Source organism: Bos javanicus, chromosome 6 (genome assembly GCF_032452875.1).
Source record: "Bos javanicus breed banteng chromosome 6, ARS-OSU_banteng_1.0, whole genome shotgun sequence".
Lineage (NCBI taxonomy): Eukaryota > Metazoa > Chordata > Mammalia > Artiodactyla > Bovidae > Bos > Bos javanicus.
In genome coordinates this window covers 84,385,336-84,404,765 of record NC_083873.1, presented here as the reverse complement: position 1 = coordinate 84,404,765, position 19,430 = coordinate 84,385,336, and the positions used below count along the sequence as shown (strand labels likewise).

General features: G+C 40.5%; 1 protein-coding gene and 1 long non-coding RNA gene across 8 annotated transcripts in view; both read right to left on the bottom strand.

The window, feature by feature from the left end:
- YTHDC1 (YTH N6-methyladenosine RNA binding protein C1) overlaps positions 1-8,081 on the bottom strand; it is a 38,241-nt gene extending 30,160 nt beyond the window's left edge. For 5 of the 7 annotated variants that reach the window (XM_061420334.1, XM_061420336.1, XM_061420337.1 and 2 more), the window contains exon 1: positions 7,698-8,070. In XM_061420334.1, coding sequence (XP_061276318.1) covers positions 7,698-7,725 — 28 coding nt within the window. In that variant the 5' untranslated portion in view covers positions 7,726-8,070. Of the gene's footprint in view, positions 1-7,367; positions 7,670-7,697 lie in introns of those variants that run through there. The other 2 variants (XM_061420335.1, XM_061420338.1) reach the window with 2 other exon arrangements.
- Positions 1,703-7,373, bottom strand: LOC133249616 (uncharacterized). Its single transcript, XR_009737034.1, has 2 exons — positions 2,763-7,373; positions 1,703-2,451 (listed from the first exon to the last, which is right to left on the bottom strand). It is a non-coding gene; the product is annotated as an uncharacterized LOC133249616 (long non-coding RNA).
- Positions 8,082-19,430: the final 11,349 nt, after the last annotated feature.

The following is a 19,430-nucleotide window of genomic DNA, read 5'->3' as shown; positions in this document are numbered from 1 at the left end:
GACTCCCTGATATAAAAGATTGTATTTGTTACTTTTCTCCACCACTGAAATCTTTTATTTGCTGAAATATGATACAGACGAGATTTGTGTTTGGAAGGAAGAAAATCCAGGTCATCATTTAAGAGCTAGGTATCTTTGGGGAAGTCCCAATTTGAGCTCCAGTTTCTTCACCTCTGATAAGAGGCAATTAGAATAAAAAGATCACTGTTTGGGGTGGGAGCGGGGGGGGGGGGGGGCAGGTATTTGACCCTCCTGAACCTTGTATTAATAATGACTAGGGTACATGATATACAAAATACAGTCCTGAATATAAAACAAAATCCTCTTTTCTCAATAACACAAATACATAAATATTCTGACTACTGCAGTAAATTTAACATGCTATCCCAAAACTTGGTGACTTAAAACAATACAGTCATTTATTATTACTGCTTATGGTTCTGAGGCTCAACTAAAGTCTCGCATGTGGCTGCAGTTAAAGGCTGGCTAAAACCATCTGAAGGCTTGTTTATTCACACTGGCTGGGTAGATTCAAAACAGCTGGGGCTCCTAGGCCATGCTTTTCAATGGCACCCTCTACCATGACAGCTTCAGCATAGGTCAACCTCTTTCACGGTGGTTTAGAGCTCTAAAGATACATTAATACAGCCCAAAAGAAAAAGGGCCGTCTACTCAGGTTCAAAGAGAGGAGCCAGGGACTCCAACTACTGTGGAAGAAATGTTCCAAATACTTGGAAGGTGTTATCCAAACTATCACCACTTGCTTAGTTTTGCTTATTTAATTATAAATGTTAAAATGTATTCTTAAAATAATAAGAGTATTGGGTTATAAAGCTAACTGCTTCCTATGACCATTCACTGGCTAGAAAATGTACACTTTGTGTTTTAATTCATGTTTTTAATTTAAAATGAATTAGCTATAAAGGATTATTTTAGTAATCTCAGAAGTTACCACTATGAAAGATTAACCTACCCCTGGTACATCCTTTTGGGGAAGAAGAGAGAAAGTAGCATCCACTGGTTCTCCAGTGTGACTTCTTTTATGCTTTAAATCACTCATTTTATCCTGAAATTTAACATTATTCTGCACAGTGATATGCACATGTTCAATTTCATCACAGTAGTTTTGACAGCAGCACCATAAGAATATTAGCAATAAAATGAACAAAGGTTAGCAGATGCCTGGTTAAGAATTCTATATAAAATATAACTCAAATGCAGCATTTCCTAACAGGATTTTTAGATGAATTTATTTATTTAAAGATCTATTTATTTTTATTTTTTGGCTGTGGTGAGTCTTCAGTGCACAAGAGCTACTCTTTTGTGGTGCTTGAGTTTCTCATTGTGGTGGCTTCTCATTGCACAGGCTCTAGAATTTGGGCTCAGGAGTGGTGGCACATGGGCTTCTCATTGCGGTAGCGTCTCTTGTTGCGGACCAGAAGCCCTAGAGCGTGAGGGCTTCAGCAGCTGCAACACATGGGCTCAGCAGTTGAGACTCCTGGGCTCTAGAGCACAGGCTCAACAGTTACGGCTCATGGGCTTAGCTGCTCTGTGGCATGTGGGATCTTCCCCAATCAAGGATTGAACCTGAGTCCCTTGCACTGCAAGGTGGATTCTTAACCACCGGACCACAAAGGAAGCCCCTCAAATGCAGTATTTAAAGTGCTTTATTTATTTTTTGAGAAATCTATATAGAGTCTTTAAAAAAAAAAAAAACCCGTTTAAAGTCACAACAAAAAATGAATTTTTCACAATGTGTCGATGCAACAAAATAACTCAAATGAAACACAAACAGTATTCCCATTTATAGTTAAAGTTCAAATCCATTCAAAGTTATACACTAAGAGCCTGTAGAATTTAGCTCTTGGATGCTTTGTCTTTGAAAGCTCCAAGGGTTTAAAGTAAGAACATATATTCTACATTTTAAAAAAAGACTATTTGATCACTGCTGCTGCTGCTGCTAAGTCGCTTCAGTCGTGTCTGACTCTGTGCGACCCCATAGACGGCAGCCCACCAGGCGCCCTCATCCCTGGGATTCTCCAGGCAAGAACACTGGAGTGGGTGGCCATTTCCCTAGGGTCCCAGGTTTTTACCTGAAAACTACCAGTTGGAGCAGTCCTGACAGTCTTTGGTAAAGACACACACAAGGTAATTTATGTCAAAGTTGTGCATGAGACAATCTAGCTTTATGTTTTTTACATCAGGGTATTTACCAGTATTTCCTGAACATAGACCATACTTATCCCTCTATTCTCTATTACCTCAATACTTGCCATTTCTGCTGCTAGATCGCTTCAGTCGTGTCTGACTCTGGGCGACCCCATAGATGGCAGCCAACCAGGCTCCCCCGTCCCTGGGATTCTCCAGGCAAGAGTACTGGAGGGGGTTGCCATTTCCTTCTCCAATGCATGAAAGTGAAAAGTGAAGGTGAAGTCGCTCAGTCGTGTCCAACTCTTAGCGACCCCATGGACTGCAGCCTACCAGGCTCCTCCATCCATGGGATTTTCCAGGCAAGAGTGCTGGAGTGGGGTGCCATTGCCTTCTCCGTACTTGCCATTACCTATTGTATTAAATAGGGGTTCACTGGTGGCTCAGATGGTAAAGAATCTGCCAGCAATATGGAAGACCTGGGTTCGACCCGAGTTGAGAAGATCCCCTGGAGGAAGGCATAGCAATCCACTCCAGTATTCTTGCCTGGACAATCCCCGTGGACAGAGGAGCCTGGTGGGCTACAGTCCATGGGGTCGCAAAGAGTCAGACACAACTGAGCGACTAAGACACACACAGTTCAGTTCAGTCGCTCAGTCGTGTCCGACTCTCTGCAACCCCCATGGACTGCAGCACGCCAGGCCTCCCTGTCCATTACCAACTCCCGGAGTTTACTCAAACTCCTGTCCGTTGAGTTGGTGATGCCACCCAACCATCTCATTCTCTGTTGTCCCCTTCTCCTCCTGCCTTCAATCTTTCCTAGCATCAGGGTCTTTTCAAATGAGTCAGTTCCTTGCATCAGGTGGCCAAAATATTGGAGTTTCAGCTTCAGCATCAGTCCTTCCAATGAACATGCAGGACTGATTTCCTTTAGGATGGACTGGTTGGATCTCCTTGCAGTCCAAAGGACTCTTAAGAGTCTTCTCCAACACCACAGTTCAAAAGCATCAATTCGTCACCGCTCAGCTTTCTTTATAGTCCAACTCTCACATCCATACATGACTACTGAAAAAGTCATAGCTTTGTCCGTACTGACCCTTGTCAGTAATGTCTCTGCTTTTTAATATGCTGTGTAAGCTGGTCATAGCTTTCTTCCAAAGAGCAAGCGTCTTTTAATTTCATGGCGGCAATCACCATCTGCAGTGATTTCAGAGCCCAAGAAAATAAAGTCAGCCTCTGTTTCCACTGTTTCTCCATCTATTTGCCACACACACACATCTATTTTTAAAGCATTTTATCTGCCTGACCCTAGAATGCATATGCCCATAACTCTTAAACAACACTGATATTAAGTAACTACCAAAAAATTTATGGTTCAATTCAAGACACTGAGGTAACAGGAACACCAAACATATATACTTTTAGTACACAGGATACCTTGTGAAGGAGTAGGAATGCTACAGGGGACAAGCCTACTCAACTCCAGTGGATTCACTGTCTTAAGAGAAATGCCAAGTACCCTGTCAGATCTTATAAATTTTCAAGAGGATTTCTAAATTCAGATTTTTACTTCAATTGTCTGACTTTCAAATACTCCTTGATTTAAAACAAAACAAAGCAGGCTGCTGCTAGCTTGATTCCTTTATGGAAATACAATCATCTGTGAACGTTTTGCATTCGCAATATATGACGCTCATACATGGACTTCATTATCATCACTGGTTAAACAAGCATAATCTTATGTTACCATCACAAACTATTAACAAACTGAGTTTTGGGATAAATATACAGATCCACAATACAGGAAACAAAACAAAGAAAGAAAAAAATCACTGTTTTTAGAGAACCTGTTCAAAACTGTGTTAGTCAACAAAGCTTGTCTTCTGTAGATGGGAGTATTTGTTTGGATAAGATAAACACAGGAACTTTAAAATCTAACTGGCTTTCAAAGTAGTTTCTAACCTTTAGAAGGTTATGTATGAAACAAGTATTCCAAAAAGAAGCCCAATAAATTCAAGCACTGTGAATAAAATCTCACAGTTCTGAATCCAAATTTAGTACTCTTTCCACTGTGCCAGAATTACACCTCAACCTTGAAACTCCTGGCCTGAAAGGCCACAATCCTTAACTCCAGGGATACCAGTGTTGAAAATAATATTTATCTGAGAAATGGTTCGCTTTTTGTTTGTTTTTTGGACTCTGGAAGCTTCTGGATCAGGAGATACAGAGTACTGTTTATTTCAGGATCCAGGTTCAGACTAAGACCTTAAGTATTTAAAGGGAGGAAAAACAGACAAAAAAAAAAAACTGAGCAGTTAAATATATTGTGCATTTTGTGTCTAACATAGGGCACCAATACATTACAGTTGTTATTTTAATTCAGTTAATATAGTGGGGTTTGGCGATGGAGCAACATTTCCTGGAGCCTCCCATTCTGTTTTGTTTTAGATTAGACCAGTCTCTCAGTTATTTTTTTGTCATTCAAATTGTCATTCTTCTAAAAGAAGAGACTTGGATTTCCCGTCCCATCCAAACTTCCTGCCTCTCAAAAAACAAACAACTGAAGTCTACGGAGAGCATGTGTAGCTTTCTGTCCTACTTCTATTATGGATAAAACAAATATATTGGAATATCAAACATACTCTACGCTTTATAAAGCCCTAAAGTGAACGAACACTATCTAGCCCTAAAGACTTACTAGAGTGAGGACATGTGTTTGTGTGTGTGTGTGTTACCAAATGCACATATTTGTATGTATTTGCATGAACGTGTGTTATGTATAAACTGAGAAACTCTTAACTTTGGACATCAATAGCAAATATCACATAAATAGTCAGTTTTTAATGAAGTCCAACTTTGAACTAACGATTTACAATTTTCTAAATCATTTATTCAAGGTACTGAGACAATTACTGTACACCAGCAACCGGGTAAACAAGACAGACATATTCCTGGCCCTCATGGAGCTTCCAGTTGGGTAACACGCAAAAAACATGTTACTTTTTAAAGTGGTACCTAATTATCCACATTTTAGATATATTAAACTTGTGTAACTGTTCTCCAGAAAGAACTTTATAAGAACTGAAATAAAATGCAAAGATGTTTATACAGAAAAACGGCAAACAACATTCGATAATACCACCAACATTTCAACATCTTCCAAATCTCCATTTTGGATAATCACCACAGGAATTAAGCAGGCAATTTCTCCAATTACAGGCTTGAGCTTTCAAGTACAGGTATTACATAAGCATTCATACAAGGTAATGTCTGCTTATTATATAGCTAATGTGCAAAGCCCAATAATACAAGGGGTTTATGACCAAAGTTTAACTGTTTTGTTATTTACAGCAAATTTTTGCAACTTAAACTCATTTCTTATCAAGATCTTACACCACTTACAGAATCTTTAAAGAAAGGCCTAAGGTGTGTGGGCATGTCTAAGATTCTTACAGGGCTTATCTTTATAATTTCTTAACGTTTCATTCAAGACATCTGCTGTTCATTTTTCCTTGTTCAATGTGAAAATAAAGTCAAGTATTAATTCTAATTCTAGCTATTTTCCAGCTGTTTGACAAATATCAAGAAAGTAAGACACCCTAGGCCTCAATTTCCTTGTTTGCAAAGTAGGCTATTCTAGAAATCTTCCCATTTCAAAATTATATAAGCAACTCCAGTAGGTATGTATCTGCTAGCTTTGCCAGTAAACTATAGACAATCTTAAACTATAAGATAAGCACTTTTATCATAAATTTTGAAATAAGCTGAATTACGAAAATTAAGTTTTTAAAAACTACACAAATGTGAGGCCTTTCAAAAGCTGGACAATTTATCCTAAGTATTGCTCTTAGGTAGCATTACTACTTCCCAGTAAGTGACAAAGTTCATGTAGACATTTTCACCTCTAAATCCATTTCTAAAGCAAAAAATTCAATATAGCACCTACTCTTTTTCCTCCTGTACAACTGTGTCTACTCCATAACTGACTTACAACTATGTTCATCTTGAGACAATGAACTCTTGAAAGTACCGAGCTTTACTCATTTTTCATCTAGCTCATCTCACATACCTCAACCACCATCCCACACACACAGCTCATAGATAACACTCTTGAAACAATCGTTGACTGAGTTAATTCTTACTGATTAAAATCATCTATTTAATACTACTATACTTCTAATTAAAAGCAGTTTGTTTTATTTACTAACATCATGCAATCTTATGATCACATTCCTTCTGGATTTCTCAAAAGGAGGGGAGAGGATTTTTAGGGCTCGTTAAGGAAGGAAAATTAAACTACTAAAACCTAATCAATCCCATGATTGCATTCCTTCTGGATTGCTCAAAAGCAGGGGAGAGGATTTTTAGGACTCCTTTAAGGAAGGAAAATTCAACTACTAAACCCAGTCACCATCTCCTGCTTAAACCAGGAGCAGTTATCTTAAACATATTCCCACCCAGTCCAACTCTCAAGGTTGTCCCTTTCCCTAGAACAGTTCACTGATTTTTCCAGTTCATTGACTCTTTCTTCTTTTAAGGAGCAAAATTAGAGATCACAAATCTAATGGAACTTGACTCTGCAGTCCATTTAACAAATTGCTCCCCTCACCACACAAAAGGGTAGATTCGAGAAATAAAGGGCAACAGCTGGCCATATATGTATATATTTTTTAATAATCAGCTATATCCTTCCCAAAACTATTATAGTAATCTTTGGGTTGTAAAAAAAAACCTTAACGCACCATCCAATCTAGACCACTCTTCAAACTTGTATTGAGTCTGGATCTACATCTAGGCCCCGGAAGGCCAGTATTTCAAAAGACCTGATATTTCATTCTGGCAACATCAGTTCCTCCCAGATTTCAAAGCAACTGTATCCCTCCGACTCTATAAATTACATTTGTTCCTAGTTACCCTCCAGTAACTACGCAAAACGTGTGTCTTTCAGAATAGCGGCCAAGATTTTTTCTACCAGGCCTGAACCACATAATCCTCTTTTCAAACATTACCTTTCCCAAAATAAGTAAATATGTAACCAAATAGGCCATTCCTGCCACTGCCTACTTAACAGGAACAGAAATTACTTGTCGACATTTCCCCGGACTAATCATCTATCTATACCACGTCTTAAACATCCACTAGACTACCAGCTTTAATCGTGGCATTAAGGGTTTTCGAAATTCAGCCTAAGAGAAAAGACTTCCAAAAATACGCATTACCTCCGCATAATACTACCAGGAAATAAACCCAAGGGCCTGCAACTCAAGAAAGGCCTTCTCTCAGCCGCGCCCAGGACGGATAAACGTTACGTGAAGAAGGAAATTAGGATCAAAGAAAAAATCCAAGGCTAGATGAAGTGTTAGGTCATGTGGAGACCGAGGACGAAAGGGCAGGCCTGGTCTTTGCCAGTGAGTTCGAGTGTCTCCATGGAGAGACCGGCTCCGCGCGGAGCAAGCTAACCTCCTCAACCCCCAACTCACAATGACGACCACGGTTCGGGGGACCACTCCAGAGCCCCGACTCCGCCCGTCACCTTTCTCCGCACTAACCTTTCTCCTCTCGGCTGTCGGCCGCCATTGCTCCCCTCTTGTTTCCGATGCTGCTGCTACCGCCGCCGCGGCTTCGAGGCGACTCGCGCGGGTGCCGCAGGCGCGGCAGCAAAACAGGCGCGTCCGTCAGTCCGTCCGCTGGGCTGCGCGCTCGGCACCGTGGCCTCTACACTTACCCTTCCCGATTCACCCTTTCTCCCCGCTTCTTCCCTTTCTCTTTTCCCCTTCCCTCCTTTCACTCTAGCCACCCGCAGCTTAGGCCCAGCCTTCCCGTTGGGGCTTAGAGACGGGAGGAGGGGAAAGGCGGGGGTTGGGGGGAGGGAAACAGATGGCGACGGCGGGCGGCGCTAAAATGGAGCCTGCTTCCTGCGTGAAACAATCCAGCTCCCGAAGTGCCCTGCGCTGTTTACGCTACGTTCCTCCCTGGGAACGTCACAGTGCGAAGAGGGGCGAAGAGGCGGGACGGACGAGGGAACGTGACGTAACGTCCGCACGTCGTGCCGCCCCCCTGCACCCCGGAAGTCTCTGGAGTGAGTTTCATTTCTAGGGATCGAGTATTCCAAGTTACATGCTATCTTGCGTACTCCCAGGTTTCTGTTTTCTCACCTGAAGCGCCTATTAAAGTACCTTCCAGCCTCAAGACAGAGATGCTTCCTGTCTCTCCGCAGGACACCTGATTCAGTTCTGAAAATTGAAGGCTTATTTAGGACAAGTCTGGGCCAGCCCCTGTGCGGCCACCACTTTCTACACTAAGTACAAGATGTACTTTCTGATTTGGTGCTGAAGGCTTACCGAAAGGCAGCGCAGGATGCCATCAGCTCAGTTGTAACAAAAGCCTGCTAGTTGTGTTTTTTACTGGGGAAAGGAATTGTATTGTATTTTAAAATAGCTTTGTAAAGTCACGTAAATTTGATTTAAACATGTATCGAGCTCCTAGGGTACACAGTTGAGTTAAATAGACTTGAGAAATTAAAACTACGAAAGTGACCAAAAATCATTTTACATGATAGAGTAAGATCTTTGAGGACACTTGCCTAAAGTTCATTGTCAAAGGGATGAAAATGTAATTTTGCTTCACTGTTCCATAACTGAGTTTACAAGGGAAAGAAAATTTGAACGCAAAAAGAAAAAAGTAACATTGTTAAGATATAAAATCAAACTAATAACAAATTCAAAGAAAGGCAGGATCTATGCTCCCTTGTTCTTTGACCTTGATTGGTTTCTCTCTTCAAGGAGTTTATATTCTACTGAGGAAGACAAAGCATAAGTAAAAAATTACAAATCATGATGAATTCTATGAAAGAAAAAGCTAATATGGCAAGGCAGGGGGCTTAGGTGAAGGCTTTTTATATAAAGTCCTAAGGAGATGAAGTTGAGACTGATACCCAGTAAAAGGTGGAGATAAGGGTCTTCCAGGCAGAGACCAGCACACCCAAAGGCTCTGATCAGGAAGGAGGCCTTGGTGTGGTCAAGGATCCACAAAGAACATCACTGAGCTACCACCCAGATAGTGAGAGAGCAAGTGGCTGAGATAATGTTTGAGAAACAGGCCACATCTTTAGGAGTAAGGGCCTAATCAGGACCCAACCAAAAACAAAAGCAGCTCAGTATCTACAGAGAGACATAAATTCAGGGGTGAGCCCACTGGAGGCAGATGGAAAACACCTCTGGCTTTCCACAGATCCACACCTATAAAATGTGAAAATAAGCCAACACAAGTTCAAGATGAGCAGCACACCTAGGAGGAAAACAGCAAAATCTTAAATATCTCTGAAACATTTTCCACAATGTTTACTATTAAATCAGACCAGGGCCAGGTCCTATAGAACACGTTGCAAACTGGTGCCTGCTAACCTAAGACATCTTGAACCATCAGTGTTTCTGTGCTTTTATTGAAGCTTAATTCCTTTAATTGGGGCAGGCACTTTCCAGTAAGACTTCCTCCACCATCCCTCTCAACTGCCTTACCTTTGTCCAGTGTTACTGACTGAAGTATGTATCTATGAAGTGTGTGGATTCAGAAAAAAAAAAAAATGGTAGTTGGATTCTGTTGCTCTGGGAAGGTTATGTAGAGTGAAGAGTAAAGGAAACTCAGTACAGAGTCTTAGAGAATATCAATAAAGGGAATATACAATATGAACCTAGAACATTTTGTCATATTAGAAAGGAGTAATAAGAGAATGCTGCTGCTGCTGCTGCTAAATCACTTCAGTCGTGTCCGACTCTGTGCGACCCCATAGACCGCAGCCCACCAGGCTCCACTGTCCCTGGGACTCTCCAGGCAAGAACACTGGAGTGGGTTGCCATTTCCTTCTCCAATGCATGAAAGTGAAAAGTGAAAGTGAAGTCCCTCAGTCTTGTCCTACTCTTAGCGACCCCGTGGACTGCAGCCTACCAGGCTCCTCCATCCATGGGATTTTCCAGGCAGGAGTACTGGAGTGGGGTGGCATTGCCTTCTCTGAAGAGAGAGAATGCTAGGGCCCTATCAAACTATGAGGCATTTTGAGCAGCTGTAAAGATAAAATTGCAGTGGACTGAAATATACCAAATATGTTTAAATCCTTGAATTCATCATAGTTCAAAAAAATCTCTCAGTCCCCTTTGGGTTATGCTAGGGAACCAGTTCATTATTTTGAAAAATGGTAAACAAGAGAAGTAATCATTTAACCTGTCTTTCAAATTAGAACTGTATCTCATGGTTACCAGGCAAGTAGTTGATGAAAGAAAGTTTCTCTTTAGGGAGGTATTCAGGCTAATATGTGTCCAGGGCAAAGCAATGTTATAAGTTAGGATGTCATCATTTTATAACCATGAATGAGATAAACAGATCAAGACAGTAGTTATTAATGGTTGCTAATTTGTATAACAGACTAAAACCAAGGTCCAGAATGAGCCACAAGAGGAAACAAAATGTGGAAGTTGAGTCTTTCATATTAGAAAAGATTAAAAAACATAAATATGCAACCTACAGAAGTTCAAGGTGATTAGCCTTCATATGACAGCAGCCTTAATCTGACCTCAATTTCCTAAGCCAGAACTACCCAGCTAAATGGTTCTGAAATTCCTGACCCACAGAAATGACAAAAGATAATAAAGGTTGTTCTTGAAACCACTAAATTTGAGGGTATGTTGTTACATGGCACTTAGAGAAGTAATATAAAATGCCATATGTTAAAGTCAATTGTATTTCTAAATATAGCAACACACAATTGGAAAATAAAATTTAAAAACATTTACAATAGCATTAAAAATATAAGATACTTAGGAATACTGAAAACTATAAAACAGTGTAGACAGAAAATTAGAGAAGACCTAAATAAATGAAAAGATACTCATCATGCATTGAAGGACTCACTATTGATGTCAACCCTCCCTGAATTGATCTATAAATTCAAAGCAATCTCATTCAAAATCCCAGTGGAGTTTCTTAAAAGAAATTGACAAGGTGAAATTAAATTTGTAGGGAAGTGAAAAGGACTTAGAAGAGTCAAAATAATTTAGGAAAACAAGAACATTTTGGAGAATTAGCACTACCTGACTTCAACACTTATCATAAAACTATAGTAACACAGTGTGGTAAAGTAAGACAGATAGACTAATAGATCAGTTTGGTTCCAAATAGGAAAAGGAGTACGTCAAGGCTGTATATTGTCAAGTTACTTATTTAACTTATATGCAGAGTACATCATGAGAAACGCTGGGCTGGAAGAAGCACAAGCTGGAAACAAGATTGCCGGGAGAAATATCAATAACCTCAGATATGCAGATGACACCACCCTTATGGCAGAAAGTGAAGAGGAACTCAAAAGCCTCTTGATGAAGGTGAAAGAGGAGAGTGAAAAAGTTGGCTTAAAGTTCAACATTCAGAAAACGAAGATCATGGCATCTGGTCCCATCACTTCATGGGAAATAGATGGGGAAACAGTGGAAACACTGTCAGACTTTATTTTGGGGGGCTCCAAAATCACTGCAGATGGTGACTGCAGCCATGAAATTAAAAGACGCTTACTCCTTGGAAGGAAAGTTATGACCAACGTAGACAGCATATTCAAAAGCAGAGACATTACTTTGCCAACAAAGGTCCGTCTAGTCAAGGCTATGGTTTTTCCAGTGGTCATGTATGGATGTGAGAGTTGGACTGTGAAGAAAGCTGAGTGCCGAAGAATTGATGCTTTTGAACTGTGGTGTTGGAGAAGACTCTTGAGAGTCCCTTGGACTGCAAGGAGATCCAACCAGTCCATTCTAAAGGATATCAGCCCTGTGTGTTCTTTGGAAGGAATGATGCTAAAGCTGAAACTCCAATACTTTGGCCACCTCATGCAAAGAATTGACTCATTGGAAAAGACTCTGATGCTGGGAGGGATTGGGGGCAGGAGGAGAAGGGGACGACAGAGGATGAGATGGCTGGATGGCATCACTGATTCGATGGACGTGAGTTTGAGTGAACTCCGGGAATTGGTGATGGACAGGGAGGCTGGCGTGCTGGGATTCATAGGGTTGCAAAGAGTCGGACACAACTGAGCGACTGAACTGAACTGAACTGAAAGTATGATATGATCATACCTAGGCATGGAATATAGAATTAAATGTCTAGATAATTTGTGTTATATTCATACACAGTTACATAATACAGCATTAAAAATGAACAAGAGCTACATTTAAAACATGGCTGAATTTCAAAAACATAATGTTAAGTGAAACAGGAGCTTTCAGATCGCTATTGTAATATTGTTTAAATGTAAAAAACACATAAAAGTAATGTATTATTTTATACAGAAATAATGTATGAAAAATACAAAATTATGGGACGTGAGGAAGGAATAGAACTGAGAAGGGGTATAAGGAGGATTTAATGCTCATCAGATATGCTTTATTTAAAGACAAGAAAGAACTGAAATACATGTCAAAGCAATGACATTAACACATGCTACATTAAGTATTATTAATTATTAATACATTAATATGAGGGTTACGTTACTGTCTTCAGTGTCTTTGAAATATTTCATTTTTAAAAATTACATATGAAGAATTTTAGGCAAATTTCTAAATTGAACTTATCATTGAACAGATCATGCAATTGTGTTTAAAATAGTTGCTCAAGGCAGTAGTAAAGAAGTCGAGCATTCCACTGTCATTGTTTCGAGGCCTTTTCCACTAGAGGCCTTGTTTCTGCTCATTCTGAAGAGTTTGATGCAGACGAGAACATTTCCTATTTCTAAGCAAGTGCATGTAGGTGAAAGGAGAGCAGGAGATAGGAGTCTGTGTCTTTTACTAAAATGCTTATCTGGACTTCCAGATGCATAAAGCCTAGCGTGCCTTCACCCTCCACCCTCTTTTCTATTTACTGCCAGCCTGCGTGCCTCTGTAAAGTACTATGTGAGCCAATTTAATAGGACCTGATTTGATGCTCCTGCCTCTGTATTTTCCCATCTTCACCTATGCCTGGTAAGGATGATGTATCTTTATAAAATAATAACATCAAAAAGTTTAGTATAACTGAGACTTCCCTGGTGGTCCACTAGTTAAGAATCCTCCTTGCAGTGCAGGGGACCTGGGTTCTATCCCTGGTTAGGGAACTGGATCCCACATGATGAGGAGCAACTAAACCCAGTGAGCCACAACTACTGAACCTGTACGCCTCATCGAAAGATCTCTCGTGATGCAATAAAAACCTGACACAGCTAAATACAAATATATACATCTATTTAAAAAGGGACTTCCCTGGTGGCTGAGATGGTTCGATCCCTGGGTTGGGAAGATCCCCTGGAGAAGGGAATGGATACCCACTCCAGTATTCTAGCCTAGAGAATTTCATGGGCAGAGGAGCCTGGTGGGCTAAATAGTCCATGAGGCAGCAAAAAGTCAGACACAACTGAGTTACTAACACACATACATACACACATATTTTAAAAAAGAAGTTTAATAAAATAAGAGAATACAATATTAGGAGAGCTACAACAGCTTTAAGATGACTAAGTTCTAGGATCTAATGTACAGCATGGTGACTATAGTTCATAGTATTTTACACATGCTTGTGATTTTCTTAGAGAGTAGATCTTAAGTATTCTCACCACACCAAAGGGGAAAAAAAGTTATTATAACTATGTGAACGGATAGAGATGCATATTAACTTGATTGCAGGAATCATTTCATAGTATACATGTATGTGTGTGTGCTAAGTTGCTTCAGTCATGTCCAGCTATGACTGAAGTAGCCCATCAGACCCCTCTGTCCATGGGATTCTCCAAGTAAGAATATTGGAGAGGGTTGCCATGCCCTCCTCCAGGGACTTTTCCTGACCCAGAATTAAACCTGGGTCTCCTGCATTGCAGGCAGATTCTTTACCATCTCAGCCACCAGAGAATGTAACCCTATAAAGGAAAACTATGTATTTATTTGTATATTGGGCTTCCCAGGTGGCGCTAGTGGTAAAGAATCCACCTGCTAATGCAGGAGACATAAGAAATACTGGTTCAATTCCTGGGTAGGGAAGATTCCCTGGGGAAGGAAATGGCACCCAACTCCAGTATTCCTGCCTGGAGAATCCCATGAACAGATGAGACTGGCAGGCTATGGTTCATGGGGTCCCAAAGAGTTGAACATGACTGAGCATCTGAGCACAAACATTTATATATTCCTTTTTTATTTCTTTTTTAAATATCACCCAGCCTGTCTCAGGTAATCACTGTCTACCCTGTAGTCCCATGACACTTGCTGTTCTCATTGTGGTCACTTGTGAACATGGCTATGCAAACTGCTATCTAGCTATCCAAACTCATAGTCATCTCTTAGCAGTAACAACCTTAAAACCGCCATTTTATTTTTTGAACCAACTATACTTCCATTTATTTTCAATTTTTGGGCTTCCTTGCTAGCTCACAAGGTAAAGAGTCTGCCTGCAGTGCAGGAGACCTGGGTTTGATTCTGGGGTTGGGAAGATCCCCTGAAGAAGGAAATGGCAACCCACTCCAATATTCTTGCCTGGAAAATCCCATGGACAGAGGATTCTGGCAGGCTATAGTCCATAAGTTCACATAGAGTCGGACATGACTGAGCAACTTCACTTTATACTTCAATTAAAAAAATAATTTAAAAAACTGTAAAAGCATCAATTGTATTATCAATTGTGTTACAGTTAGTTTGAAAGAACTTGTCTTCTAGTACAATAGAAGGAGGTAATAAAGGGTTTTGATTCCTTTAATTGGTGGTGAGCTGGTAGATATTTAACAACCAGCTCTCCAGAAGGGAAAACTATCTTTAAAATGTTTGCCAATTTCTATGGTATAGATAATTCCATGGTGACCTATTTCAAGCTACCAAAGTAAGACCATATCATGAACAAAGTGATATGTTCAGTTGAAAAGTGTGCAGTAACACAATTGTGTAGTATTTCCACAACACAGATGCAATACATGAAAGTATAAATAAGCCCAAGAACAGAGACGGCACTAACTTTAGGTTGAAAGAATTAAAGTGGTGAGTTTTGAAATTTATTACTTTTGTTTTTAAAATAATCTATTTACAACTTGTTTGTTCAGTATTGATAAATTGTGTCCAACTCTTTGTGACCCCATGGACTGCAGCATGCCAGGCAGCTTCCCTTTCACTGTCTCCTGGAGTTTGCTCAAACTCAAGTTCATTGAGTCGGTGATGCCATCCAACCATCTCATCCTCTAGCAGCCCTTGTCCTCCTGCCCTCCATCTTTCCCAGCATCAGGGTCTTTGCCATTGAGTCAGTTTGTCACATCAGGTAGCCAAAGTACTGGAGCTTCAGCATCAGTCCTTCAAATGAATATTTAGGGTTGATTTCCTTTAGGATTGACTTGTTTGATCTCCTTGTTGAGAAGGGACTCTCAAGAGTCTTCTCCAGCACAATTCGAAAGCATCAATTCTTTGGCACTCAGCCTTCTTTATGGTCCAACTCTCACATCTATACGTGACTACTGGAAAAACATAGCTTTGACTATACAGACCTTTGGCGGCCAAGTGATGTCTCTGCTTTTTAATATGTTGTCTAGGTTTGTCATAGCTTTTCTTTCAAGGAGTAAGTATGTTTAATTTCATGGCGGGAAGTCACCTTCCACAGTGATTTTGGAGCCTGAGAAAATAAAATCTGTCTTTGCTTCTCCTTTTTTCCACTTCTATTGCCATGAAGCGATGGGACCTGAGGCCCTAATCTTAGCTTTTTGAACGTTGAGTTTTAAGCCAGCTTTTTCACTCTCCTCTTTGACCCTCATCAGGAGGCTCTTCAGTTCCTTTCACTTTCTGCCCTGAGAGTGGTATTGTCTGCATATCTGAGGTTGTTGATATTTCTCCCAGCAATCTTGATTCCAGGTTATGATTCATCCAGCCTGGCATTTCGCATGATGTTCTCTGCATAAAGTTAAACATGGTGATAATATACAGTCTTGAAGGACTCCATATATAATCTAATTTTAAATAATCCCTTTAACAACCAGCTTGCAAAATTTCTGAAAATCTCACAATTGGCTCTTGTATAGGGCTTCCCAGGTGGCTCAGTGGTAAAGAATATGCCTGCCAATGCAGGGGATGCAGATTCAATCCCTGGGTCAGGAAGATTCCCTGGAGTGGGAAATGGCAACCCATTCTAGTTTTCTTGCCTGGAAAACTCTATGGATAGAGGAACCTGGCAGGCTACAGTCCATAGGGTTGCAAAGAGTTGGGCATGACTGAGTGACTGAGCACACGCACATAAGTCATTATAAGCCAATTCTAACAAACCACTGCTTTCACATATACAGCTCCCAGTGGCTATCTCTGTATAATGTCATGGTCGCTCCTGGCCACAGGTGATGCGAGTAAAGCAGGATTTAGGAGTGAATTAAGCCCGAGGGTCATTTTCTTTGTGTGACTGAGCTATAATTAACACTTGAATATTTGATCTAATCACCATAACATGGACTGAGTAGCAGGTAAGATTGATCTTCTAATAAGGAAGGAGTGCAAAGGGGAAGCAGAAAAGGAAAATACCCATCGTGGTTGTCTTACAGCATTCTAGTTTTCAGCTGCAATTCTTTCTGAGACTTGGCTGCATTTTATCCTTGCATTTGGACAGATAATCTTACCTTTGTGAAATTAATTAAACAAGGAAGCCATTATATTTAGATGGCTCTAACACCATAGGGGCTGATGTAAGCAAACCAAATCCTGAACCTATAAATGTCTCAAGGTTACGAAATCAAACCACTAAGTGCAACCCATCACAAATAACCATCTAGGCCTTAAGCTATAGCGGTCAAATATTTTCCTTTCTTTGCTTCTGTGCTTTCTTATATAAAGTCTTTCCCCTGACTCTTTTCAGCCAAGTGCTCCTAACTACTTGCAGTTTGAATCTATTTTTTGCTCAAATAAACTAAGGATTTTTAATTTGCCTCAGTTTCTCTTTTTACATTGGTGACAATGCAAAAGAGTACAGCCATTGGAAGGCAGTTTGGCTATTTCCTACAAAATTAAACATACTCTTACTATCAGTTCAGTTCAGTCGCTCAGTCGTGTCCGACTCTTTGCGACCCCATGAATCACAGCACTCCAGGCCTCCCTGTCCATCACCAACTCCCGGAGTTCACTCAGACTCATGGCCATCGAATCAGCGATGCCATCCAGCCATCTCATCCTCTGTTGTCCCCTTCTCCTCCTGCCCCCAATCCCTCCCAGCATCAGAGTCTTTTTAAATGAGTCAATTCTTCGCATGAGGTGGCCAAAGTATTGGAGTTTCAGCTTTAGCATCATTCCTTCCAAAGAAATCCCAGGGCTCATCTCCTTCAGAATGGACTGGTTGGATCTCCTTGCAGTCCAAGGGACTCTCAAGAGTCTTCTCCAACACCTCAGTTCAAAAGCATCAATTCTTTGGCACTCAGCCTTCTTCACAGTCCAACTCTCATATCCATACATGACCACAGGAAAAACCATAGCCTTGACTAGACAGACCTTTGTTGGCAGAGTAATGTCTCTGCTTTTGAATATGCTATCTAGGTTGGTCATAACTTTCCTTCTAAGGAGTAAGCGTCTTTTAATTTCATGGCTGCAGTCACCATCTGCAGTGATTTTGGAGCCCCCAAAAATAAAGTCTGACACTGTTTCCACTGTTTCCCCATCTATTTCCCATGAAGTGATGGGACCAGATGCCATGATCTTTGTTTTCTGAATGTTGAGCTTTACCCAACTTTTTCACTCTCCACTTTCACTTTCATCAAGAGGCTTTTGAGTTCCTCTTCACTTTCTGCCATAAGGGTGGTGTCATCTGCATATCTGAGGTTATTGAGATTTCTCCCGGCAATCTTGATTCCAGCTTGTGCTTCTTCCAGTCCAGCATTTCTCATGATGTACTCTGCATATAAGTTAAATAAGCAGGGTGATAATATACAGCCTTGACGTACTCCTTTTCCTATTTGGAACCAGTCTGTTGTTCCATGTCCAGTTCTAACTGTTGCTTCCTGACCTGCATACAGGTTTCTCAAGAGGCAGGTCAGGTGGTCTGGGATTCCCATCTCTTTCAGAATTTTCCACAGTTTATTGTGATCCACACAGTCAAAGGCTTTGGCATAGTCAATAAAGCAGAAATAGATGTTTTTCTGGAACTCTCTTGCTTTTTCCATGCTCCAGCAGATATTGGCAATTTGATCTCTGGTTCCTCGGCCTTTTCTAAAACCAGCTTGAACATCAGGAAGTTCACGGTTCACATATTGCTGAAGCCCGGCTTGCAGAATTTTGAGCATTACTTTACTAGCGTGTGAGATGAGTGCAATTGTGCGGCAGTTTGAGCATTCTTTGGCATTTGTCCAGCAATCATCCTTCTTGGTTTTTACCCAAAGGAGTTGACAGTTTATGCCCAAGGAAAAACCTGCACATGGATGTTTATAATAACTTTATTCATAATTGCCAAAATGTGAAAGCAAACAAGATATTCCTCAGTAAGTAAATGGATGAACAAACTATGGTACATCCAGACAATGGATATTACTAATCAGCACTGTAAAAAGATGAACTATTAAGCATGAAAAGATACAGAGGAATCTTAAATGCGTGTTAGTAAGTGAAAGAAGCTAATCTGAAAAGACTACCTACTGTACAGAAAAGAGAACCATGGAGACAGTAAAAGGATCATAAAAAGGTCGGTGGCTATCCGGGGTTGAAGGCAGGGAAAGAAGCTAATCTGAAAAGACTACCTACTGTACGGAAAAGAAAACTATGGAGACAGTAAAAAGATCAGTGGCTATCCGGGGTTGAAGGCAGGGAAACAATGACTAGGTGGATCAGAGAGGATTTTTAGGGCAGTGAAATTACTCTATCTGAAACTATAATGATGGATACATGTCATTATATTAACATATTTGTCCAAACCCAAAGCATGTACAACACTGAAGATGTGCTTAAGATAAACTATGGACTTTGAGTGATTATGATGCTTCAGTATAGATTCATCAATTATAACAATTACCACTCTGGTGGGGAATGTTAATAATGGGAAACACTATACATGTGGGTGGGCAGGGGTTAAACAGAAACCTCTATACCTTCCTCTCAATTTTGCTATGCACCTAAAACTACTCTAAAAAATAATATTGTCATCTTAGGGACTTCCCTGGTGGCCCAGCAGCTAAGACTCCATGCTGCCAAAGCAGGGGGCCCAGGTTTGATCCCTGATTAGGGAAATGGATCCCACATGCTGCAACTAAGAACCAGTGCAGCCAAATAAATATTTAAAAAATAATA